Below are 25257 nucleotides of genomic sequence, written 5' to 3' on the forward strand. Positions count from 1 at the left end.
CACGGTGAGGACAGGTGCTCTAGACTTGCTTGTCCAAGAACATTATGATTGTCCTGAGCCTGCAGCAGGGAAATCTCAGTGTCTGAGCCACCCCAGCATTCTGTGGCATTAAGCCACCTTGTGATTGAGGTGACCTGAGCACCTCTCTAGACGGTGAGGTGCGGGCAGTGCTGGAGAGGACAGGTGGGAGCATGGTACTCGGGGGCAACGCCAGTCCTGATTTGGGGGTGTCTTCTGCCCCCTTCCCTTCGCCCAGAAGCAACCATTTCACTTGACTGCTTGACAGCAAACCCTGCAGGAGCACCTCTGTATGGAGGTGAAGTGCAGAAGTAATTTGGTAGTGCAGTTTAAAGAGCTGAAGGAACAGGGAGTGGGCAGGGGCATTCGTCTGACCAGCCACCATGCACTTCCTGCTCCCACAGCCCTGCTCGTGCCCAGGGCCATATTACACCAGCTGCAGGAGGCCAGGAGGAGCCTTGCAGACCTTGGAACCTGAATTGAGGTGTTGCACCACCATATCTTGTGGCTCAGCTTGTGGCCCCCTCCTGCTTGTGTCTTTTAGCCACAGCCTGTGGGAGCCCAGTGCACATTTCATTGCTTTTCTACATATTTATGTACCATTTCTTTAAAATAGTTTTTCACCCAGCCTAGTGTTTTTTTTACAACTTTTAGACATTAAGAGGCCAGGTTCAGGTTCTAAATGGTCAGATGTGGGGGTTGTAATGGTTTTTCTCTCTCTCCCCATCAATTTGTCTGGATGGCTCTTCTGAACTTCTTCCAGTCCTGCGCTTCTTTGCAAGAGGTGAAGGACTGCTGAGCTGCCCTGGGAGCGGCACCTCTGCCCTGCTGCACCAGCAGGCATTTCTGCTCTGCTTTTGCCATCCCCTGATGGCAGTAGGTGGAAGGCCCAGCAAAGGCCCTCGTGGTTTCTACACCATCCATGCACCTGTGGCTCACGGGGCAGCGGCAGCATCCCCGGGGGTGCCGTTCTGGATGGAGCACATGTGGTAACATTTTCAAAAAAGCAAGGTGAGAACTGATACAGAGATGCGACAGAGGTGCTGCTACCAGCCTAGCGACCAGTTCAGATCTGGAAAAATTATTTCCTACTCCAGTGCGGGCCACAGCTGAAGCCAGGTGAACCCCTCTTGGCGTCAAAGCTGGCAGGGCTGCGGGGCTGGAGGAACGGCCGGCGCTGCCCAAGGGCCGCCCGGTGCGCCGGGAGAGCGGCTGACAGCAGCCGCAAGGTGATGCGTGAGGCAGCGCGGCGCGGGATTCTGCTCCTTCTGGATGCCGCCTGCGCGGGGGGCGGCGGGGGCGGCGCGGCCGGGGTCTGCCCGGAGCGCGGGGCTGAGCGGCGCCCCCGACGCCGGGGCGGGGCGCGGAGGTTCCGCCGGCGCGGATTGGTGGCTGCGGGGGAGGGGGGGCGAGGGATGCTCCGCGCCGCCGCAGGTGCCGCGGTCCCGCACCGAGCCGAGCCGGACCGGGCTGGGCCGCCCCATGCAGCGGAGCGGCTCGGACCTGCTGCCCCGCGCCCCGCGCCAGGCGCGGCCCCGGGACTGAGCGGCACTGCGGACGATGCCGCGGCGCGCCCCCGCGGAGATCACCGCGCTGTGACAGCATCCCCCTCCCTTCCTCCTCCTCTTCTTCTTCTTCCTCCTCCTCCTCCTCCTCCTCCTCCTCCTCCTCCTCCCACGGGGCCGGGGGCGCCGAGCGGACGCAGAGGCGGCAGGCGCGCCTTGCGCGGGGCGGGGGCCGCTGCCGCCCCCTGAGCATCCCTCCGCCCCTCCGCGCCGCCTCCCTCCCTGCCTCCCTCCCTCCCTGCCGGCTCTATGGTGTGAGGGCAGCGATGCACAAGCACCACCACTGCTGCAAGTGCCCCGAGTGCTACGAGGTAACGCGGATGGCGGCCCTGCGGCGCATGGACCCCCCCTCCTACGGCGAGTGGCAGCACGAGCAGTACGGCTACGGCGGCTACGGCTCGCAGACCCTGCCCGCACCCGGGGGGGCCGCGCCCGCCGCCCGCGGCAAGGCCAAGCTGGGGCCCCCCGCCCGCGACCCCGCCGCGCTGAAGCCGCCGCCGGCGCCGGGGAAGAGCGCGGCCAAGGTGAACGGGAGCGGCCCGGGCTGGTGGCCCGAGTGCACGTGTTCGAGCCGCGACTGGTACGAGCAGGTACGGGCCAGCCCCGGGCAGCGGCTCCCCGGTGCGGGACGCGACGGGGCGGGCGGCTGTCGGGGTGACGCCGGGTTCCCGGCGGGTTCCTGGCACGCTGCAGCATCGCCCCGGGGGCGTCGCGAGCAGCCGGCGCGGATGCCGGCGCTGCCGGGGCCGGCTGCCGGCGTCGTTGCGGTCGGCCGTCGCTGTCGCTCGGGTCGGCCGTCGCTGTCGCTCGGGCTGGCGTTGCCGTTGTTCGGGCTGGCCGCTGCGGTCCTGCCCAGGCACTGGAGCGGCCTTCCCAGGGCCGAGCGGGGCCGAATGGATCTTGCCTGGCGCAAGGTGGTCGTCGGGCGTGATGTATTTTGGACGCCCCGCCTGAGGTGCTCGCCGCTTGCGATGCCGATACCCCGGCAGCGCCAAGGGCATCCCATCACGCTGTGTTTAGCAGGCGTGGTGCGTGCTGCCCGCTGGGCAGCCTCGTGGGTTCGCAGTGTTGCTTTGCCAGCGCTCCCAAACTGTCACCCACTCTCCACCGAGTTGTGGTTTCCTCGCTCTGCTGCTACGTCCCTGCTCCCCGAGATTATTACGTAACCCTGCTCTGGTCGCTGGCGTGCTGTGTGCATTCTGCCCCATTTCACTGCCTCCATTTCTTCCCACACACATTCATTTTATTAGTGTTCTCCAGGACCTATTCTCGGGCTGTGTCTCTCTCCCCTGAATGGAGAGACCAGTCTTGTTCTGAACCCACAACCAGCTTAGAAAATGGTTGGATCTTTTTGCAAAGCATTAAAATGGAGGCTAGACCCTGCCTGAAAAACAATTTACCCTGCTTGAGAGAAAGGCATTTCACTTTGCTTCTTCTGCTTCTTTCATTCATTATCTTCAAACCTCACATGATTTCTTATTGATCCTTCTAATTATTATTTCAAGATGCTGTAGCAGGCAGACACACAGGAATCAATGGGAATTCTCTCCTCCTCTGCTCTCGGCAAACACAACCCTCTTCTTCCCTTCCTCTGTTTTTTCTTCATTACTGTCTGTCTGTAGCTCTGGTTGAAATAATTAGATTCATAGCTGATAGCTCAGATTATATTTACAGAAGGCACCAAAAACTCCAGCCACCTTCCTATGAGCCTGGTCCTGCTTTCTCTCTCTTTCTCTGCCACTCTTTGTATCAAAATCAGCCTCAGTTATCTCTCGCCTCCTGATTCCTGGCAAGCATTCTTCCGTGTTTCCTCCACTGTCTCTCTCCTTCCCTCCATCCAAAGCAGCAAGCTCGGGGAGCAGAAAATCGAAGCATGCTTGCTCCTTCCTTTCTACTTCTGCTTGCACGAAAGGTCCAGCCCAGTATTCCCGGTAAGACAATTGCAAGCAGTGTGAGAAGGAAGTGATGCCAGCTGCATTGCTGCCGTGGCAGGCTGGGCAGGGGAGCCTTTCATGTTTTTGCAATGGTGGAAGAGAAATCATTGTCTCTTTGTGGTGCTGCCATGGAGCTTGGGCTGCTCGGAAAGTCCGCCTTGGGAATCTCTGCTCTGCCTTTGCCTTTCTGAACATGAAAAAAAAAAAAAAAAAGAAAGGCAAATCAAAAGCTTCTCAAGGCATTGCAAGCAACAGAGGATGCCGGTGTTTGAGGCTATGTGAGCATAGCGGGTCTGCATGTAGAATATGACGCGTGTGGTATGTGCACTGCCTGTATCAGAGCAGGCAGCCGCTCCCTGGTGTGGAGCAAATGTATGCTGTGAGTAAAGCCTGCAGCAAATGCCTCGGCAGCACTCTCCTCCTGATCCAAGGGTGCACAGTGCCTGAGCCCCAAGGAATCCATGTTCTTCTCAGTCCAGTGATGGGCAGAGGGACAAAAGGTGGTAACATGGAAACATCTAGGCATGGCTTGTGCCCAGGCAAGCAGGTCCAATTGGCTCTGGGAGGCCGGGAGATGTTGGGCTCTGGGTAGATTTGGCTGGAGGTTGCAGATACAAAGCAATCTCCTTCACAGGCAGCCTCCGTTTCCAGGAGAGCCTTGGCTGGAGGCAGGGCTGCCATTTTTCAGAGCTGCCCCTTTAAATGAGTTCACTGTCCCCGAAAGCACTTCCAGCAGCTGAGATGGGAAGGGGTGCACAGGCCAGGAGGCTTTCCTGAGTCAGCAGGGGTCTGTTAACCTCCTGGGGAGCTTGACCAACTTTCATATAAGTGTTTTTTCTCCCCTTGCTTCTTCGTGCAAGCAGAGAAGCGTGTGCGAGTGCTCTGACATCAGAAACGTGCTCACGGTTGCACACGGTGGTGGATGTTCTCTGACATCATGGCATACTCACATACCCTGTGTGCAGCTCTACGGCATGTGAGACGTGCCCACACGTGCTGCCCAACACACAGCACGGTCCCAACGTCAACCTGCGCCTCCTCTCACTTCCAACCCCCGTCTGTTCTCTCCTCCTGCCTCTCCCCTTCTCTAGGACACATTTTAGCTTGCTCAGGCAATGCCAGTAACTGAGAATCCCTAATCCTCACCAGAGGGAGGGAGGAAATCTCAGAGGTCTAGGTATCTCGCATCTTTTTTGCTTTGCTTTTCTTCTCCCCTCTGAGATGTCTTCCATTCCTTTTCCCTTATCTATCCATGTTCCCTGCTCATTAGTTCCTGGTGCCTGCACTTGATGTCATTGCTGCCCTCCGTTGTTCCCTCCCGTTGGCCCTGTGCCCTTCTTGTCCCCCTTTGCTCGCTGGTGGAGAATTCAGTTCCTCCCCTGCCAGACTGGGGTGACAGGAGGACTCCTGGCTTTGGGGGAGGAACAGCAGTGTGATGCAGAGAAGCATCCCTGATGTGCAGCACTAGAGGAGCAGACTGCTCAAACCCCTCCTCTCCCCCGCACAGTGACGCCCACGGCCTCTCAAGAGAGGGGTGCTCAACTGCCTGGCCATGCCCAGGCCCCTTCTCCAGCCCTGCTCAAAGGGCTGAGGGTCCAGAAGCAGCACCTTTCCCTCTCACGGGGAATGTCCAGCCCTGAGTCTCAGCTCACTCTAAGGACTCCAGTGCCAGGCTCAGTGACTGGAGCGAGGGCCCCCCCCCCCCCATGAGGGTCTCAAGGGTGTCACCAGCATTTGCATGTGCATTCTGGGTGTCTGGGCCATGGGCCAGGGCAGGGGCCCAGGGCAGTGCAGTTCCCTGGCGTGTGGTGAGGAAGTGCCCTCTGCCCCCAGGGTTGTCTCAGGTTTGCTGGCCCTGCTTGGCCAGGAATGCAAAGTCCTGCTGCCCCCCCTTTTTGTGGTCCCTTTCTCCCTCTTGGGGTGGTCATTGCAATGAGACCTTGACCACCTGCAAGTGCCTGGAGCATGCCAGGCTTGTGTGGCCTCCACCCCCGGCAGAAGTGTTTCATGGCCAGGCAGGTGGAGGAGTGGGACCGATCGTCCCTGCCCACCCTCAGCAGTGAGCATCTCCCTGATTTTCAGGGGTGGTTTTCCATGCACAAATGTTGCTCGTTGAGTTCCCCCCATGCCCTGGGCAATTAACTGCTGTAGGTAGGCACAGGACAGCACATCCTGGCCAAAGCACCAGCGTTTGCTGAGCCTTCTGGCATTGTTGAATTTGGGGCTCCTGTCTCCTGGGGCATGGGTGGCAGGGGGAAGAAAGAGCCTTGGAGAAACTGTGGGGGTTCAGACCAGGTTTCTGGGTGATGAGCAGGTATGGCTGGAAGGAAGGAGGGAGAGCACCAAGGGGGGCAGGCAGGAAGCCAAATACAGGTTGCTTTGTGGGCAATGGCTGAAGCCCCAGATGTTCCCTGGGGAGGTGCGAGGGAGGGTGAGAGGAACAGGGTGCCGGGGACATGGAGGCAGTGGAGGTGGTGAGGTTGGCAGGGTGATGTTGCTATGGCTACTCCCGTGCTATTCATAGAAGAAATTAGCTAAATCTTTGCACTGAAACGTGGAGGAGGAGAGAGGAGGAAGGCGTTCTCCGTGTTTGGAGGGAAGGAGAGAAGCCAAAACAGGAAGGGGGTGAAGTTTTCCTTCTTTTCTCTGTGCCTGCACTGTGGAGGGGCATTTCAGGGAAGCACCTCTGCCTGAGCTGCCCAGCACTGGCAGGATGTGGAAGGATGAAGGCAAAGAGGAGCTGTCCCAAGGGGAAGTCCCCCCCGCAGAGCTTCCACACAGAGCCCCACGTGGAAGGATGAGTTCTGTATCGTGCCAGGAGCACAGGAGACATCCTTTTAATTAAAGACAGCCAATCTGTGAAAGGTATTTTTGGCAACCTAAATGTAGATGCAACTGTAGTGAAACTTGTCCTTTGCGTCTGGCTCCATTGCTGAACACAGTGCTTGTCTGTTCGTGGCCCCATCCATCTGCTCAGCCCCTGCTCTCTGGTCACTGGTGGTCCCCCTGTCCTCCCTCCACCTCCAGCATCTCTCCTAGCGCATCCCCCTGCCAGCCAGAGTCCCAGAGAGTCTTCCCTCTCCCTCACTCCTCATTGCACTCCACTCCCTCCTGAGAGTTTGATTCCCCTTCCACAGACCTGTTTGTCACCTCCTCACTCACGATGTGTAAATCTGCGTGTCTGTTCCTAATATATCCCCCTCCATCTGATCTCACCTCTCAGCTTGTTTCTTGGGCATCTCCATCTGGTGATCCTGCCGTCATCACCCAGCTGAGTTGCTATAACCAGGTACTGAGCTGCTCTCCTTCCCCCAAGCCCTGCCTCGCACCCACCCTCAGCCCCTTGGCCCCTGGGAAGAAGCTGATTTTTCCCATGGCTCTGATGTTCCTTTCCTGCCCCACAGATGAAATCAAGGCCTAGATGATGTTTTTTAAAGTCATATCCCTTCCTTGTGCCTCTCCTGGGAAAACCTCAACACACAGATGCTGGGTAAACTGGTTCTCCTCACCCGCCCCAGAGCATCCCGTGTCCTGCTGTCACCCATCCCCTGGACTGAGGGTGGGGGATGTTCTCCCAGAAGGTCAGATGTTCTCAGTGCTCCTTCACAAAACGTGTTGAATTCATTTAGGAGTTGACAGCTGAGGACATTTGTCTCCTTTGTTCATTTTTTCACCTGTAAGGCTTTCCCTCTTCTCTTTGGGCACGTGAATCCCTTGGACAGGGGCTGTACACTTGTGCTTGTTGGCTTTTCTGAGTCATCCCTTTAATACAGTAAGGGATAATGCTGGAATTAGAGAAGTGAGTTGAAGGACTGAGCTTAGCTCCTCTCCAGCTGGATTACCGACTGCTGCCTGCCAGCCAGCCCAGATGTGCAGACTGCAGCCCTGGAGCTGTGCCTGGCTGCTGGGTTTGGGGTCTTGAGCTGCTGGAGGGAGCCCTGGAGCAGCACAGGGAGAGGAGCTGGAGCTGGTGTCTGAACTGCCTGTGCTAGAGATGTAGCTGCTGCTCCAGAGGCAGCATCTGAGGCCACACAGGTGGGAGAGATGCCATCAATGCAACATGTGGAAGAAGAGCAAAGCACCTGCCAGAAATGGGAGGATGTGGCCCTGCCACACTGCTAGAGGAGGAGGAGGAGGAGGAGGTGGAGAGTGCATTGGTGAGGCATGCAGGGCCAAGCACAGGCATGTTTCAGCAGGGCTGTGTGCAGTGTGGAGGAAGTTGCTCCTGGTGAAGATCCTGGAGGCAGCAGGAAGCCCATCAGCCTCCACTGTGACAGCACCTGCTGTCGTTCCTGTTGGAGGGATGTCCCATGCCCCCACGGCTGCGCTTTCCACCAGCTCTTCCACCCCCACGGGAACCTGCCTGAGCCCAGTCCTGACCAGTGCCAGGCATTCAGCAGGGATCTGCTGGCCATCCTCAGGGTGTGCAGCCCCACGGGGGGTTGCATGAGAGGGAAACCCAGGGGACAGCTGGGCCAGAGGCCCAGTCCGGGTACCCTGGGTGCAGGGGAGGGCGGGGAGAGGAAGCAAAGCAGAAGCTGTCACTGTTCCTGGAGAGTTGCCTTGTTCGGGTAAGCCCCTCGGCACGTCTGTGCTATTATGGGAGGAGAGAAGCTTCCGTTCCTTCCAGAGATGTGAATGCTCATTTAGAGAGGGGAAGTCATTAAGACTAATCAGGACGTAATCAGGGCCGGGGTGATGTGCCGGGCGCCCGCTGCGCACAGCCCGGTGCAGGATGCTCTCCAAGGGGAGCGTGGTCTCTGCGTGCCAGGGGAGAGAGAGCAGGTCCTGCACTGCTCTGGGCGGGGGCACCGGCAGCTCAGGGTGGGGGATGAGGGGGCTCTGCCTGCCGCCCCAAAGCTCGCGTGCAGGCAGGAGGGACAGTGAGCCTGGGGCTCGTCCTGGCAGCTGTGATTCAGGGATGGGTGTAACCCTTGCTGTGAGGTTGTGCCAGCACTGTGGGTACAGCGGGCTGTGTTAATGCTCACAGCTGGTTTTAACACATGCAAAGATGGGATGATGTAGGGAGTCCTCAAGGGCCCTCGTTGCAAATCCAGCAATATGCTGTGAGCATGTGTCAGGGACTTAGAGATGAAAACTTTTAATACAGTGTTTAACAAGTTCAGAATACCTGAATTTGGAATGAACTTAGCAGTTTAACTTGCAGAGCTCACTTGATGGGGCTTGCGGAAGAACCCTTCCGAGGGTGTAATTATTTTTGGGACCATGTAGTGCTTCAGAGCACCCTGGACCAAGCCCTAGATACCTTCTTGTCACCTTTGTATTAACTTGAATTTTTCTTGAATCTCTGTTGATGGATCTTGGTTTGCTTTTTTTCCCCACAGAAACAGGTTTCTTAACACTTGTTAACTGGATGTGCTCTGGAACTTACTAAAAGAAGAAATTAGGATATTTGAATCCCAGGAACTAAAGAAATCTTTATTTTAACACAGTTCCTTATTCCCCCTTTTTTTTTTTTCCCTATACGTATGCATTTGTCTGAGAGGAAGATAAAAGCATGTGACTCTTTCAGATAACAACAACTCTTCCTGTGCAAAAAGGAATCAAGTAAATTTTATTTGGTACCGGCGGGTCAAAGAGAAGCTACTGAAGCCCAGTGGCTCTGCAAATTGGGTCACTTATTTTAGTGGGCTGAGCCTGGAACAGGATGTCTAACTTTCAAGTTTGAAAACCCTGGCCTTAATGGTTTCTAAATGGAAACTTATATTCGACAGGGCTTCTCTTTGGGAAGCTTTCTTCCTGTGCTACCAAGTAAAGGCTTTTTCCAGTGCCTATTTAAGCTACTCTTAAAAAAAAAAAAAAAAAAAAAAAAAAAGCACCAAAACAAAGATTAAACCTTCAGTAGCTGTTTGTGTTCACATTACACTTGGGGCACTTCAGTGGCTTTGCCAAAGATCCTTGTGACCAGGCACCTTTCAAGTCCCGTGTTCCCTGCTTCCGGATGGCCGCAGTGCTTTGAGCCAGTGCCAAGGGGCAGCCGTGGAGCAGGGGCTCTGCTGCCACGGCCCCAGAGCCTGCTCATGCCACCAAAACAGCCCGGCTTGGACATCTCCCAGAGGCAACCTGGAGAGAAGGGCTGTTCTTGCGTGCAGGCCACCAGGCTGTCTGGTGGCTGAGCACAGGGACGCAGGCAGCAGCTGGCACCTGGCTGGGTGGGACTGGCGCAGCGGGTGCGGGCACCTGCAAGCTCCATTGTCAGCCCCAGCATCCTCCCCACATCACTGATGCCACGTTTTGAGCTGTGCAGGAGGGCAGAGGCCAGCCTCAGCCTGTCACTCCCCTTCATGCAGGCACACTTGCTGGGTCGTGTCCTCCCCCTGCCCAAGTCATGTCAGCTCGTGCAGGAGGTGAGAAAAAGTGTAGAGAGAGAGTTCCTTTATCCAGCCCAGTTAAAAGGAAGGATCATTCATCTCTGGGCAAGAACTTCTTCAGCCTCCAAAAGTTTCCATCCTCTGTTTTCTTTTGCCCCCTTTCCCCTGTCCCAGCCTGTGGGAACCCTGAAAGATCAACTCTCCCTCGGAGGTCTCCAGCTCTGTTGATGCTTCCAAGCAACCTCAGCTCTAGCCACCACGTAAAGCCCAGGAATGCAAAGAGAGACGAGCACGGGGATCTGTGAGGATGGGACCAGCCCTGCCAGCTGTGTGGCACCTCTCCCCTTGAGAATGGACGGATTAGGTCAAAACATGGATTTGGTCTTGAGTTGTCAGAGAAGCCCAACATCTCATGGGCCGGCTGGGAGCAGACTTCAGTCTGGGAAGGGATACGCCACGCATTGCTTCCTAACAGGAGGACTGTGAGGTAGCTTCTCTGGGCACAGCTTGCTGAAAACCAAGGGGGTCTTTGAGGGCCCAGGAGCAACCTGGAGGGAAGATGCCAGCACCTCTCTGCTCTATGCACCTCCTCTCCGGCAAGGGCAGAGCCGAGACTCGTCCCCTCCTTGCCTCAGGGAGCCTCAAGAGTGAGTTTCTCTCTGGCCTTGACCACAAGTTCAGGCTGCTGTGAAGCAGCTGTGTCCTCTCAGGTGCAGTGGGAGTTGCGTGTTGGGCTCTGGCTTGGTGCAGGAAGTAGCCCAGCACTGGGGAGAGCAGCAGCAGGGCGGGCAAGCCTGGCACAAAGCAGGTGAGCGTGTCAGTGCTCATCAGGGTGAGTGGTGCTGAGCAGGGGCTCTCCACGTGTGCTGTGCAGGCAGGACCTGAACTTGTTCCTGTGAAATTAATTCATCAGCTTGGTGCAAACCCGCTCCCCACAGAGGCAGGATCCTGTTGGTGTCTGGGCATCCTGCAGCTGACCCCGCTGCCCAGCAGCACCACGCCAGTACCTGCCTGTTCACAGCCAGAATTCGACACGGCTGGGTCCTGTGACAGAGCAGCTGCTTTCATAGCTGTAAATGCACAGCTTTCTCCATGGTTTAGCACCCTTTTAAAAAAAAAATCAAAGCAGATGGAGCTGGACTACAAGCAGCTCAGTGTCGGCCCTGATTAGATAATTCCATTGGGCATTTCCCCACTTGTGACCTCTGCTCCTGAGAGCTTTTAAAGGGATGTAAAGACCAAATTTCACTTATCTCCAGAGCCATTTCCTTCTGAGTGCTAGTATTATACCTCAGATGATATGAAACAAAGGATATGAAAAGACAGATTGAATTTTCACTCTGATCCAGTGTGGGGAAATAAAGGAGTTAAATTAGTGCTTTGCTTCTCATGCATTAGCCCAGTGTCTCCAGTAGTCACTCTGTCCTGCACATTCCTTCTTGCATGACACGTGGGACACACCAGCCTCCTGCAGTGAGCAGCTCTGTGTGTTTGGCCTGCTCTTTGCCATCTCTGGAGGCTGCTGTTACTCCTGTTGCTGGTTAGGATGGAAATGTGTTTATATGTGATCACAGTCCAGTTGCTCTTGTCCTGAGACATCTGTAGCACGTGTATTTTTCCTCCAGGAGGTGCGTGTCTCCTGACCTCTGTGATCTGGCCCCGTGCCGGTTCTGTGGAGGATGTGAAGCTGTGGCAAAGCTTTGGGATCTCAGTTCTGGAGACATTATCTTGAGCTTTCATTTCAGAGTCTCCCTGCCTATCTCCTGTGTGCCAGCCCTGAGAGCAGTCCTTGGGGAAACGCCACAGGGCAGGACCCAATCCTCAGCAGCAGGCTAGTGAACCTCCTCCAGATGCATGTAATTGCAGCTTTTCTTTTGCTTGGAAGTTTTGGAAAATCATCATGTTTTGCAATTCCTACCTTTGTGCCAGCAGACAACAGCAGTAGAAACTGAGGTGAGGGCTGATACCTGTAGACATTTGGGGCTTTGGGGCTCCCAGGTGACTGTGTTAGTGTCACTGGGCTGCCACAGCCCAAGTAGAGTCCAAATAGCAGCAGCCTCTCTCAGATCACTACCCAGAGGGGATATCTAAGGGTGGTTCTGAAAGGCCACATCCTTTCTCGGGCACATCCTGTGCCTGAGATTTTTTTTCCAAGCACTGCTGGCCTGCCTGGCTGCTCCCTGCACGTACTGCAGTGGTATTGCTCCAGCCTGTAGAGGAGGAGACATCCCTTCTGCCCTGCATACAGACCCACAGCCTCCTCCTGGCTTCAACCACAGAGGCAGCTGCCCCAAACAGGCACAATGCTCTGCCAGGGTCTCCACAGGGAGCCAGTCCCTCTCTGGGGCAGATTCCTGCTCCCTCCGTCAGCTCCTGGGCTGTGGCTGCCACTAGGATTGTCGTGCAGACCTCAGTGAATGCAAGGCTCTGCTTCTCTCAGCCCTCGTGAGACCAGAGAGCTCTTGAATCCTGACCTTCAAACTTCATCCCCCTTCAGCATGGTTCCCTTTGACTCCTGTGGCTGCCCAGATTTTCTCAACAGCTGTCCTCTGCCTTGCTGGCTTTGTGCCCAGATCAATCTGTCTGCATCTGTGCAGTGCTCTCCTCACCCCCCAAGGTCCTCCTCGAGTCCCTGCAGCCTCCATCCCCTGAGGCCAAATGCCTCTGCCTGGTGGAGAGAGTTCAGGGCACCTCCAGCTCCGCTGGACTTTGATGATCCTGCTGCCATGGAGTGGGCACTGTAGGACTTGGACCTCTTCTCTTTCTATCTGTAAAACCCCCAAGCACAAACAGGGCTTGGTAAATGCTGTTGTGATGAAGGGGTTTAGATGGAAGAGATCTGACAGCCCCCATTGAATGTGATCTGAATGCACAGCCCTGTTCCCTCTCCTCCCTGCATGCAGCAAACCCCTGCTCCTTAGGGCATAAATTACTTACCGTTCCCTACAGAACTGAGGGCATGGTTAATTCACCAGCACGTTCCTGTTGCCCAGCAGAAAATTATGACACTCTCTCTCCTCCTCTGGCTAGCAGAGCTGCTCAGTACCTCTGCCTGACTGGTGGAGGGAGGCAAAAGCTTTTTATTTTCAGGTGCTCTGCTTATTTCTGAGTCTTAGGTCTTGTCTGTCTCTTCAGCAGGACAGGCAAAGTGCAAGTATTTAAATATTTGCAAGTAGAAGTCAGAACTAATGCCCAAACACCTTTCTTGTAGTAGTTGGAATAGCTGGCCGCAGGAGGTAAATGGGGATTTCCTGATCCGAGTTCCTCCTGACCATGTGTGACTTTGTTTTAGAGCAGCAACTCGCATTCGGTATCTCCTGGGTCCCATCTGGAGCCTGAGTGGGAAATTGTGCTCCTAGCAGTATTTTGAGATGTAAAAAATCACTAGTGTGGAATGGCTGCGAAGGATGCTCGGTGCACAGGGAGCAGGCAAAACAAAATATGTCCTTAGGGCTCACCACTGTGTGAGCGAGGCAATGAGATGTGTGATTTTTGGGCTATTATTAATTCAACAAAGAGTGGAGTGGGGCTCAGTGGAGGACTCGGGCTGGACCTGCAAAAGCCTCTATAACATTATTATATAGAGCACTTCTCCCTGGGAGGGATCCAAAGCATCGTTTGTGAAGCTGAATTCTTTTTATAAATCATAGGGCATGTGATAGGCTGCATTCACTTAGGCCGTGTCTTCTGCATCCTGCCTGGAAACTCATCTAATAAGAGCTGGCATCTGGATGTTCAAACCTTGATGTGTTACTGGTTGTTAATTGCTGGCAGTAGAAGTGCTTCTTTTCTGCCTTGAAATGTGGAATCCCTTCCTAGAATTGCACTGGGGACTAATAAAAGCCACTGCCAGGTTTAATATATTCTATCTCTCAAATTATCTGGATTAAATACAAGGACTGTGTACTGCCAGAGAGGGGATATTCCCAGTTTAACATTGCTTCTGGGACTTGGAGATCCCGAGACACTGGACCTGAAAATTGTGATTGTCTTTTGTGTGGAGGAGGGGTTTGGCAGAAGTGCTTGGAAGTGGTCATATTTGCCTGAGTTAGAGAATTAATTGCCATAAAAACGATGGGTTTGTAACCAATAGTTACAGCTGCAGGAAAGATCAGAAAGCATCTGAATAAATCAAATTAACTACCTCCTGTTCCATCCATATGAGAGCAGAACCTTCCAGGGCAGGATTTAAACCACAGTCTGGTTGGTCCTTAACTCTCTCATCCACTAATTGAGGAGAGCGAATAATCTAGAAATAGGGTCAACTAAAACACGGTGGGGACTGCTGTGCTGGGTTGTGGGGGGGAGGCTAGTCTCGGTCAGGGGCGGATAAACCCAGACGAGAGCGATAAGGAGGCAACCGGCTCCTGTGAAAACATCGCGGCCTCAGAGGCTGTTGGGCCGTGTGGTCCAACACCCCTGTTAATGGGCAGGCCCTGCAATTGCTGCACTAGCCCACACCTTGGCTCGCTGGTTGCTGGCTGATGGTCGTCATGCTCCAAGGCAGGCGGCTCCCTTCACCTTCCCCGGTAGTTCACGTCTCCTCGCGGGTCTCGCTCTGGCTGCTGTTCTCCTCACGAGCCTTGGGATGATGAAGGGAGTTCCAGCCCACCGCTGACCTTCCAGGCTTTGCACTGCTCCGTTGTGTGCCGGCGAGCAATGTCAGCCTTGCGGTTTTGCCTCTCGCTTTTGGCCGCTCCTCCCTCACGCCCCGTCCCAGAGCCCGGGGAGGCTTCAGAGCCTTCAGCAGCGGCGGCGCTGGACAGCTCCGGGGCGGGAGCCGCGGGCGGCCGGCGGGGCCCGGGCCCTGCACGGCCCCGCACCGCGACCCGCCGGGCGGCCCTCCTCCTGCCCCGGCCCTCCTGCTGCCCCGGCCCTCCTGCTGCCCCGGCCCTCCTCCTGCCCCGGCTCTCCTCCTGCCCCGGCCCTCCTGCTGCCCCGGCCCTCCTCCTGCCCCGGCCCTCCTGCTGCCCCGACCCTCCTGCTGCCCCGGCCCTCCTCCTGCCCCGGCCCTCCTGCTGCCCCGGCCCTCCTGCTGCCCCGGCCCTCCTCCTGCCCCGGCCCTCCTCCTGCCCCGGCCCTCCTGCTGCCCCGGCCCTCCTGCTGCCCCGGCCCTCCTCCTGCCCCGGCCCTCCTCCTGCCCCGGCCCTCCTCCTGCTCCGGCCCTCCTGCTGCCCCGGCCCTTCTCCTGCTGCCCCGGCTCTCCTCCTGCCCCGGCCCTCCTGCTGCCCCGGCCCTCCTCCTGCCCCGGCCCTCCTCCTGCCCCGGCCCTCCTCCTGCTCCGGCCCTCTTCCTGCTGCCCCGGCCCTCCTCCTGCTCCGGCCCTCTTCCTGCTGCCCCGGCCCTCCTGCTGCCCCGGCCTCCCGTTCTGGCCCTTGGTCCTCTCCGGCCGCCTTCGTCCCTGATCGCCGACCGTCCCGTCCCGTCCCGTCCCGTCCCTTCTCTCCTCCGGCCGTGCCACTGTTCTGGCCGTCCTGTCCTATCCCTCCTTCGGCCGTCCCTAATCTCCAGCTGCCTCGTCCCATCCCGTCCCGACCCTCCCCTGGCCTCACCCGCCCCCCCCCGCCCCGGCCTACGGCGCTGCATCTTCGTCCATCCTTTTCTCCCTCCCTCGCTCCGTGCCTGCCTCGCTGCTCTGCCCGCCCCGCTGCCCCCCGCCCGTGTCTGCCCTGCGATGTGCAGCAAGGCGAGGGCAGAGGCAGCCCAGGAGGAGGGACCCGGAGAGAGGTTCACGGGGAGCCCTTCAGGGCAGGAGGATGCATGTGCTGCTGTGGAGGATGAGCCGAGGCTTCCAAGCACAGGCTTTACCACAGGAGTAATGAGGATAAGGGACCAAATGTTGTCACCTCTCCCAGGGCATGGTGGCCCTGTGCTTAGAAGGAGCAGCAGCTGTTGGAAGGTGCTTGAAGGCCTGGTGTGCTGGCAGTAAATTCCTCCCTCAGAAAGGCTTCTTTCCCTACTCCTCCTATCTCCTAACCCCTCACTAGTGTGAATTTCACGTAAATTTTGGGAGTCTGACACAAGCCTGAGAGAATTTCCAATCTTCCCTATCTCCCTTCCCAGCAGCCAAGGCCATGGTGTGTTTGGGACACATCAGCTTTGAGGACGGGACTGATGCCCAGAGCCACGCTGTGGCCCTGCTCCTGTCCCAGGGCTGTTGGACACCCGGAGGAGGGACAAACAGAGCCCTTCCCAAATCTCTCTCTGCTGCCTGGCCTGGAGGGTCTGTGCTGGCATGGCCAGGGGAGAGGCAGTGCACCACGAAGCGCTGGGTTCATCGCTCAGCTTGGTGACATCCCACTTTTGTCTCCTCACAGGCCAACCCCGCTCCCATTATCGTGAATACAGACTCGCTGGAACAAGGGCTCTCTGTAAGTCTCCCGGTTTCGTTTTGCTTCCTTTGATCAAGTGCTGCATTTTCCCTGCTCAGCAATGCAGGAAAGACTTTTCCAGCTCAAGGAGGCCCTGGTAAGGCAGCAGAAGATCCTTATACCCACACCATATCCCCACAGCTCATCCTACCCCCAAACCTTTCTGGGGCTGGGTGACACTGCGCAGAACCAAGGCCAGCAGCAGGAGATGCTGGGGACTCCAGCACAGGGAGGTACAAGGCAAAAGGCCTCAGCAGAGGAGCTGGGGATGCCAGATGGTTGTGTTCAGGGTTAATCATACAGCCATCTCCTCTGCCTCCCATGCAGGGGGGTTGAGAGGCTCTGCTGGGGCATCCTTTACTTTCCTGCACTGCCTCAGCCTCCTTAAGGCAGCCCTGGCCCCTCTCAGGAGTGGGGCAGGGCTCTCTGGGTGCTCGCTGGCATCTCCCTCACCAGTCCTCAGGGCAGTAGGGCCCATCGGATGCTGCTCCTCTCCCAGTGAAGGCTGCCAGCAGCAGCTGAGCAGTTCTTGGTGACTGTCTGTGCAGCCATGGTGCGTTTGGCACTCCTAGCGTAGTAAAAGATAATGCTTCTCCGTTTGTTGCAGACAGGGTTTGCATCCTGCTGCATCCATCCCCAGAATATTTGTAACTCGTTCCTGTGGGGCAGATGAAGGGAGGAAGGTGGCCAGCATGGGTTTCTGGCCAGCAGCACTGGCTCTGTGCTTGTGGGGGTTTCCCTTCTTTGCCCAAAGGAGCCCAGTTAGCAGTTTGCCAGGGCTGAGTGCTTTGCATCGGGTTTACTTCTGATGCATCAAACTTCAGCTGCCTTCCACAGCAGTGAAGCAGCGCCGGGACTCAGAGCTGGGCTGGGTCCATCTTTGGAGTCAGGGTAATGGGCCACAGGTGACTTCTGGGGGTTGAATTTCCCCTGTAGAAAACTGCAGATCTCAGCCCACAGCTTGTGGTGGGGTCAGTGCACGTCAGAGCTGTACTGGGCTGGCTGGGAAAAGCTACAGAAAAGAAGGAAAGCCTGGCTGAGACCTTTCCAACCCTGGCTGTATGGTTTAATTAAGCCTGAATTTAAAGCCTGAATTTAAAGCCACCTGACACTGGGGAGGAAGGCAGTGGTGCATCCCTCAGCGTGGTGGTCCTGGCTCCAGCAGCCTTGTATGAATGTGGCAGAGGGGAGCTGCTGTCCCCAAAGGTTACCTTTCCCAAGCACATGGCATGGCAGAGGGGTTGTGGGCTGGAGGTTCTCTCACTGTGCTGGGCACCCTGGCTGCAGGGCAGTGCCATGTTGCAGCTTCCTCTCTGCACTCTCCTGGCTGTTTTACAGAGAACTGGGAAAAGGGCAATGTCTCCTAGAGGGAAGGGACCACCACCATGCTGGACCAGAGCAAGTGAGAAGTGTGCTGTGAGCAGGGCAGGGTAGGGAGGTATTCCTGATGGAAATTCTGCTTTCACAACCATTTTGTACCCTCCCTCAGTACAAAATGTCATACCTTTGGAGGAACATTGCCCACTCATCATTGCAGGCGCCATCCTTTGCCACACTCCATCCATGCCCATCCCTCCTCCTTGCCTGCGGGCCCAAGGGCAATGAGAGGTGAGCCAGGGGCCAAGGACAGGTTTTGTCACCCTGGGCAGGTTCCTGAGCCCTGCAGAAGCCAGGAACCTCTGGGAGCCCTCATGTGGGGCCGCAACCACTCCTTCCACAGCAGTGCACTCCACTTTCCTGCCCTCCTGGCTGCTTCCCTGTACTCCAGCTCATTAATTTCACATCCCTCCCTCTCCCTCCACCTCCGTATCCCTGTGCACCCCTTCTCCCTGCACTCTGGCTGGGTTTCAGGGGGTGCTCTGCACCCCAGACAGATGCCAGCATCCTGCTGGGCGTGACAGTCACTGGTCCCATCCATCCAAACTCAGCAGAACATGCTGGGAGAAACTGTCCTGCAGGGGTCAAAAGGGCCACCAGGCTGTAGCTGTGCTCTGCTGGCTGTGATCCTGGTGTGTGTCACCACTGGGTGCCCAGAGCAGGGGAGACACCTCGGTTTGATTCCTCTCAGCATCCAGCCTGGAAACCCTCTTGCCTTCTACTTCACGTTATACGAGGAAACAGGCCTTGCTCCATCTTTTTCCTTCTCTGGGGTGCTGGATTCCTCAGGCTTCAGAGAAAACAACTCCCAGAAACCTCGGCAGTTTCCCAGGTCAGCAAAGGAGCCGCACCAGGAGCTTTCCGCAAACACCAAAATACCAAATCTGGAAGCGTGGGATGTTTTTTACAAACCCAGAATCTGAAGTCCATTGGTACAGTATGTATTTGGAAGGGTTAAAGTCACATCTTCCAGTCTTTAATTACTTAACTATTTATTGCTTTCCTTAATGATAAACAGATGGAAGTAGTCTATTCCTTCCTGTTCTAGTTCATTGATTGCTTTGGACTGGCTGTCGGGCTTGATTTGGCCCTGACTGTTTATCAAGAAGTCTGTTCTGCATTTCAATGTCCCCATCCACCCACTCCCATCCCCAGGAGCACGTAGCACCAGCAGAGCTCTGAGGTGGGGACTGCAGCACTGGGATGGCTGGGGCTCAGTGTAGAGCTTGAGCAGAGCCCAGCACCCCCAGGGTGTAAAAACCCAAATAACCCATTATAAAATGCCTGCAGTATTAAAATCATCCCTTGATGATTATAAGGAAAGTGCTGGAGGGCATCACCCATGTTCACAGTTTCACATCTTTTTACCCAGCATGTCCCTAATGGGGAGACAGAGAATTGGAAACAGAGTTTCCATGGCAGATGAGGTCTCTGCATTTCAGAGCTGCCTCTCTGAAGCTAAAACAACTTCTTGCTGCCAGACAGTTCCAAAATGAGCAGGGAAAGTCACTCCAAAGCCCTTGAGGAGTTGAAGGTTTCAGAGCCTGGGTCCTTGGAGCCTAATTTGGTGCCTCATTGCCCAGCAGTGAGGTGCAATCACCTTCAGTTGCTTAAAAGCCAGGTGTGAGAGGGACAAGTGCTTTCCAGGCCTGCTCTCAGCCAGTGAGTCCCTCACACTTCGGTCCCAGGTGCTGGCTGGGACACACCCCAGCGCCAGTTCCTGCAAGCAAACAGGGCTGTGGTGTCCTCCCAGCTGTTGCTGGGGCTGCCAGGCTGCAAAGCCCTTCACTCTGCCCAAGCTCAGCAGGTTGGTCCTCGCAGCCCTCTGCCAAAAGGCTGGCCGGAGATCGGGCGTTTATTCGCTCTGTGCACAAGACCAGCGCCGTGGGCACTGCACGCGAGGGGGCTGAGCCAGGGGATAGCTGGCAGCGAGTCAGTCTGTCTCAGTGCTGCGGCAGGACGCGGGGAGGTGAAGGGAGGCGGCTCTTGGCCTGTTTTCCCTGCACCCCCTGTCATGTGCAGGCAGGGAGAGCTCTCCCGTGCCAGCACTGGCAGTGCCCGTGCCAGGGGAGGTGCCCATTGCACCCGCTGCCCTGGCACGGGGCTGTTCCCCTTTCCCCGTGCTGGGACAACCGGGGAGCATTGCCAGGTGCCCTCCACACCCAGGGCTGGCTGACACAACCAAGGGCTGGCTCTGCAGTCTTCAGGCGCTCTCCATTATCTCAGTAAACAGCTGCTCCACCAGCAGGTCCCAGCGCTCCTCCTCATTGCATCCTCAGCACAGGATATGGGCAGGATCATGCTCCAAAAGGGACTGTGAGCGGTATTATTCTTCCTGCTGGGTATTTGCTCTTGCAACCTGGTTGCCTATCTGGGTTGCATTTGAGTAACCTGATCTTTGTCTTAGAAATCTGGCCTTCTTTTTTTTTATTTAAAAAGCAAGCGAACAAGCAAAACTACAAAAAAAACAGCCAACCACCCCCCCCAACCCAAAAAACCCACCTCAAATCCTTACTCTCCAGCAAATTCCAAGGGGTGTTCCACGTGGGCTGTTGCAGTGTTGGCCGGCAGAGCCTGCAGACAGCTTGCAGTAGCTCTGGAAGGTGTGTGCTCTTGTGTTTATCAGATGAGTGTTAGCTCTGCAGCCTTCTGTTGATGAGCTAAATGCCGTCATCGGTAACTATTTCCCTTCTGCTCAAAAGAGGACAGGGCCAGTAAAGGCGCCTCTTCCTGAGCCGTCAGGTGGACTTGTTGCATGGGAAGGGCCTGGAAAAAAATATCCATATTCTTTTTCATGAGAAACCGGGTGATGCTTAGGATCAGGATCTGCTGGGAACAGCTAATTGGCCCCTGACCCTGCTGGCAGCTCTGCAGGTGTTACACGAGGAGACCAGGGTGTGGTGCATCTTCCCACCCAGGCACCTTCCCACCGGAGATGGCCCCAAACAGGATCTGGGGAGGAGCACAGAACACTGGCAAAGTACAGGGGGAACAGCCTGCGGCAGAGCCAGGTCCTGGCAGCTCTGGTGGGCATCACAGGGAGGTTTTTGCCATCGGTGAGTGACTGGTATTTGATTTTCCGAAGCTGGAGCGTTCTCTTTGTTGGCTTGTTCCCTTGGTTACGTGGTATATATTAAGTTCTTCATTTGGCTTCCTTATACAATTAACTGGCATTCCATTGTGTGAATTTTGAAAGCATAACCAGAGCTAAAACTTCATGGTCAGGCCTGACTGACCCCAGCACGCCTGGCCTGGGCAGGTTGCTCCCAGCAGACGCCGTGTCAAACAAGCACCTTAAGGCCAGTTTTCCAGGAGTGCTCAGCATTAGCAGCCCAGGGATTTGAGGAGCGAGGCTATCCCAGCTCAGCTGCTGGCAGCACCAGGGTGTGTGACGGGGTCTGTGCTGGGCTCTCGGTGCACCCTGGCTGCGCTGGCAGCAGCCGCTCCTCGCAGGGCCCGTGCTGGCTCTCACCACGGCTCACAGATTGTCACAGTTTTCTGCAGATCCCCATCCTGGAGGGATGTGTACGCTGTTCCTCTGCGGCCGTGGGTGTGCATATGGCTGGCTGTGTGGCAACTGTGTTGAATGCCAAAGCAGAGAGGACAATGTGTGTAGTAGCAAAGGGTGCCAGGAATCTGAGTTGCTGGAAAGCTGGGGAGAGGCAACACTGCGCCCCACGCAGCAGGATACCGACTGCAGAGAGGGGATGGGGTGGGCTGGAGGCTGTGCTGAGGGAGGCTGTGCTGAGGGAGGCTCTAAGGGTGGCATGGGCCAGCGAGCCAGCTGCACTTAGGATTAGTCAGTGTGGGAAGGTGAGAGGAGGGAAAGGTGGCCCGAGCCAGAGGGGGAACCTGTGGCAAGGGAAGCAATGTGCCTCTGCCCACAGGAGCACAGCACAGGGCAGCACTGCGGCAGAAGGTGTCACTGACCATGTGTCCCTGACCCTCTGAGGCCGCAGGGATCCTGATGTGGGTTAATCCCACCATTTTGGTGCTTTTCTGATGCAAGATCCTCCTGTAAGAGCTGGCCAAAGCCTTTCCCAGTGCGTTGGGAGGATCTGAGCATCCTACTATTGGAGTGTTTGGATGTCCCAACCCTGAGCCGTCCCCTGAAGTCTTCCTGTGACTGAGAGGCACCAGGCACAGGACACAGGGCACATCCAAGGAGGGACAACACACTCAGCCTGTGTTTCCTGGAGCCTCATTCCCATCTCTTTGCCCAGCCTCATCCTTGAAGCGCAGTACGGGGTGTGGGGTTGCTTTGGCATCCCAGGGCAGGGGATGAGGGTGTGTGTGGCACAGGTGGCACAGCCCTGTGGGATGTGCCCATGGGGAGGACAGTGTGGGAATGCCATGGGAAACTACAGTCATTTAGCATAAGGCATTTCCCCAGAGTCCTCTGCCCCCCAGTGCAAATGAGCACATGCCCATCACCTGTCAGTTTACGGTTGTCATCTCCCCAAGTTCTGGAAAGTTCCCCGTTCTCGTTGTTTCTAACGGTTCCCTCTGTAAACCACTCCTTCCCTTTTCCCTCACTGGCCCAGTTTATGTTACCCCATCCCTTACACCCTCTTCCCATTGGATCATTTGTACCCTAGTTACTCCTTCCCTCCCCAGTTATATACTCTGGCCCCTCCTTCCCCTTGGAGTCTGCCTCCCCTGAGTGTGGTTGTCTCCCTGCTCCTATTTCTGCCTCCCTACTCCTTCGATCAATCCTGAATAAACCCGCTTGGATTCCAGCAGCCCAAGAGTCCTTCCATCTTCCTGGTGGGGATTTTAATTACGCTATCCATGCTAACTGAGGGTTACCCTGCGGGACTCGGTCCGGGGTAGCCTAGACAGCGCTACCCCAGACCCTGTCCTGCAGCACTGCTCCTCTGCCTAGGACCCTGACTGTTGCCACCCAGAAAAAACTCCTGTTTCCTCTTCCTACCTATCAATAGGACCTCACCGTTGCCTCACTAGGTTTCCTTCTGTGGTGCCAGATGATGGCTTTAGCATAAATGATGGTTGCTGTCCCCTCCGTGGAATGACCCAGCGCTCTGGGGGTGTGGGGCATGGCAGGGCTGTGCCTCTGCAGGGGCAGATAGCAAGAAGCTAGGAAAGCAGGACACAGCCAGCATGCTGATGCCTCGTGAGGAGAGCTGTGTCCAAACAAAGCATGTCAGCTCCAGTTTGGGATACAGAGTGTATGCAGAAAGTGGCTCCATGTGATCTATGGGCCATCAGTTAATGGTGGATGTAAAATCCAGATGAGGAACTCTGTGTGTTGTCCAGAGGCCACGGGCAGAGGCAGGACTGCACAGTGAGAGAAGTGCTTGCCTGCTGAGTGCAGGGTTCCACTGCCTCTGCCTTGTCATACAGAACTACCCATGTCCCATCCCTTGTTTCCCAGAATGACTCAAATTATGAGGTTGAGTTCAGTCCCCTCCAAAATAAATGTCAGTCAACAGTGTGCCCTGGTAGCCAAAAAGGCCAACCTTAGCCTGGGGTGCAGGCTAAGGATAATCACCTGACGGGCAAGGGAGGGATTGTCTGGCTCTGCTCCCACTGGGGCAGCTTCACCTCGAGTCCTGGGGCCAAAATAAAAGGATATAAAGCTTTTAGAGAGCATCCAAAGGAGGCTACAAAGGTAATGAAGGATCTAGAGGAAACCATTATGAGGAAAGGGTGAGGTGACTTGTCTTATTCAGCCTGGAGGAGAGGAGACTGAAGACAGACCTCACCCCACCTCACTATAGTCTGCAGCTTCAGCAGAGGAGCAGACACTGGTCTCTTCTCTCAGGTGCTCAGTGACAGGACCTGGGGGAAGGGCATAAAGCTGTGTCAGGGGAGGTTTAGGTTGGGCATTAGGACAAGGTTTTTCACACAGACGGTGCTGGGGCACTGAACAGGCTCCCCAGGGACTGGTCATGGCCCCAGAGCTGCCAGAGCTCCAGGAGCGTTTGGACGACGCTCTCAGGCACGTGGTGGGATTGCTGGGGGGACTGTGCAGGGCCAGCAGTTGGATTCCATGACCCTTTGAGTTCCCTTCCAACTCAGTTTGCTTTGAAACTGTTGCTGTTAAGTCTTGGATGTTTCAATAGCCAATTGCATTGCAAATCTTGCTAAATTTTAGTCCTTGGCAGCTGTTTCTGGCCTGATCCTGTTGATCTGGAGTGAAACTGCTACATTTTTCCTGTGCACTGTTGATTATGTGGAGAATGGGTTGTTTTTTTTGGTTTGGTTTTTTTTTTTTTTTTTGGTCTACATTTACCATTTTACAGCCTACAATTGCATCCCTTTTTGTTTCTATTCATTGTGTTTCCAAGAGCTCTGCTTTGATACTTTGGGTATGGGAGACTTTGAAGCGTGGGGATCAGTGTGGTGCACAGCACTGGGACAGGCTACACCATTTTTATACATAAGGGCACCACAATATTTTCACCTCTTACTGTGCCCCACTCTCTCACACCTTGTTTCCTTTGCACCCAACTAATTTCGTAGAATAAATTATCCTGAATTTCCTGTTAATTCCGTCATGCTACAAAAAGATTTAAAAAAATATAAGCTGCTAAAGGTGTTTATTATGTTATTATGTACAGACATTTTTTTCCCTTTAAACGGAACGACCCCCTCTCTTTCCTTCCTCAAGGATTGAAATCCTGAGGTTAATTATACGCTGCGTAACAAAGGTGTTATTTCTTTTTGTGCCTTCGGTTGTGTTCCTTTTCATGGCTGGAGAAATGAGCTGGGAGAATAAAGGCTTTGCACAGAAGTGCATTAAAGTCAGTGGGCTTTGGCTTATGCCCAGGGAGAAAAGCAGCACATGGTTTAATTCCAGGGCAGGCTCAAGCAGTTGCATTTAAGGTTTTTTCAGCGGTGATGGTGCAGCTTTTAGGTCGGATTCTTCATGTTCAGCTACCAGAGAGTAAAAACAAATTCCCCCGGGACCAGCAGAGAGTTGTAACACACTGTCTCCCTCTCTCCAGATGAATGGCAGCGATGGGATATTCAAATATGAAGAGATCATCTTGGAAAGGGTAAGTACTCCTCACTCACCCACCAGCAGCCTCCTCCCACTCGCCCACCCCCCCGCACAGCTGGCCCCCCACGCATCCCTGCACAGCTGATGGGGAGAGGTTGGTCTCTGCTCCCCGCTCTCTCTGGAGGCTTTCCTGGCTGTTGCACCTGCTTTGCCAGCCTGGCTCCTGCCAGGGAGCTCCCCTCTGCTCCCCTCTCCCCCTGCACACCCCGCCAGAAGGGGGGGAGGAGGGCTTCTCCCTTGCCTCCCTCTTTCACACCCTCACCCCCACAAACTCATCAGAGCATGGGGGGAGGCTCTTTGTCATTGCCTTTGTCAGAAAACAGAGGTGTGGGGAGCTCTGCTTGCGCAGACACGGGTGGGTGCACCCCACAGCTGGGCACAGGGACCAAAGCCACCCTGCCACCAGGCTCCCCATCACTCTAGGGCACACGGCCTTGAGATGCTAAGCTGCAAGAACAGATTATTTAGTGAAACAGCTAACAGTGTTGTTTGTTGGCAACACAGAGGTGATGGCGTATCTAGAATTAGCTCCCGCCATGTGTGGGGTGTATCTGGGGGCAAGCCAGCACCACACAGGGCATGAAGGGCTTTCTTGTTGCCCAGGAAGCAGCAGGGGAGGAGGGATGGGGAGGG

The 25257-nt window shown here is 55.6% G+C and overlaps 1 protein-coding gene across 12 annotated transcripts in view; it reads left to right on the forward strand.

Annotated features, from left to right (window-relative positions):
• DLG3 (discs large MAGUK scaffold protein 3) overlaps positions 1-25257 on the forward strand; it is a 78329-nt gene that overhangs the window by 23701 nt on the left and 29371 nt on the right. For 5 of the 12 annotated variants that reach the window (XM_053990529.1, XM_053990524.1, XM_053990525.1 and 2 more), the window contains 2 exons: positions 16167-16220; positions 24569-24619. In XM_053990529.1, the coding sequence (XP_053846504.1) occupies positions 16167-16220; positions 24569-24619 (105 nt within the window). Of the gene's footprint in view, positions 1-1849; positions 2174-14455; positions 14511-15419; positions 15749-16166; positions 16221-24568; positions 24620-25257 lie in introns of those variants that run through there. The other 7 variants (XM_053990531.1, XM_053990532.1, XM_053990530.1 and 4 more) reach the window with 5 other exon arrangements.

This window comes from Vidua macroura, chromosome 14 (assembly GCF_024509145.1).
Source record: "Vidua macroura isolate BioBank_ID:100142 chromosome 14, ASM2450914v1, whole genome shotgun sequence".
NCBI lineage: Eukaryota > Metazoa > Chordata > Aves > Passeriformes > Viduidae > Vidua > Vidua macroura.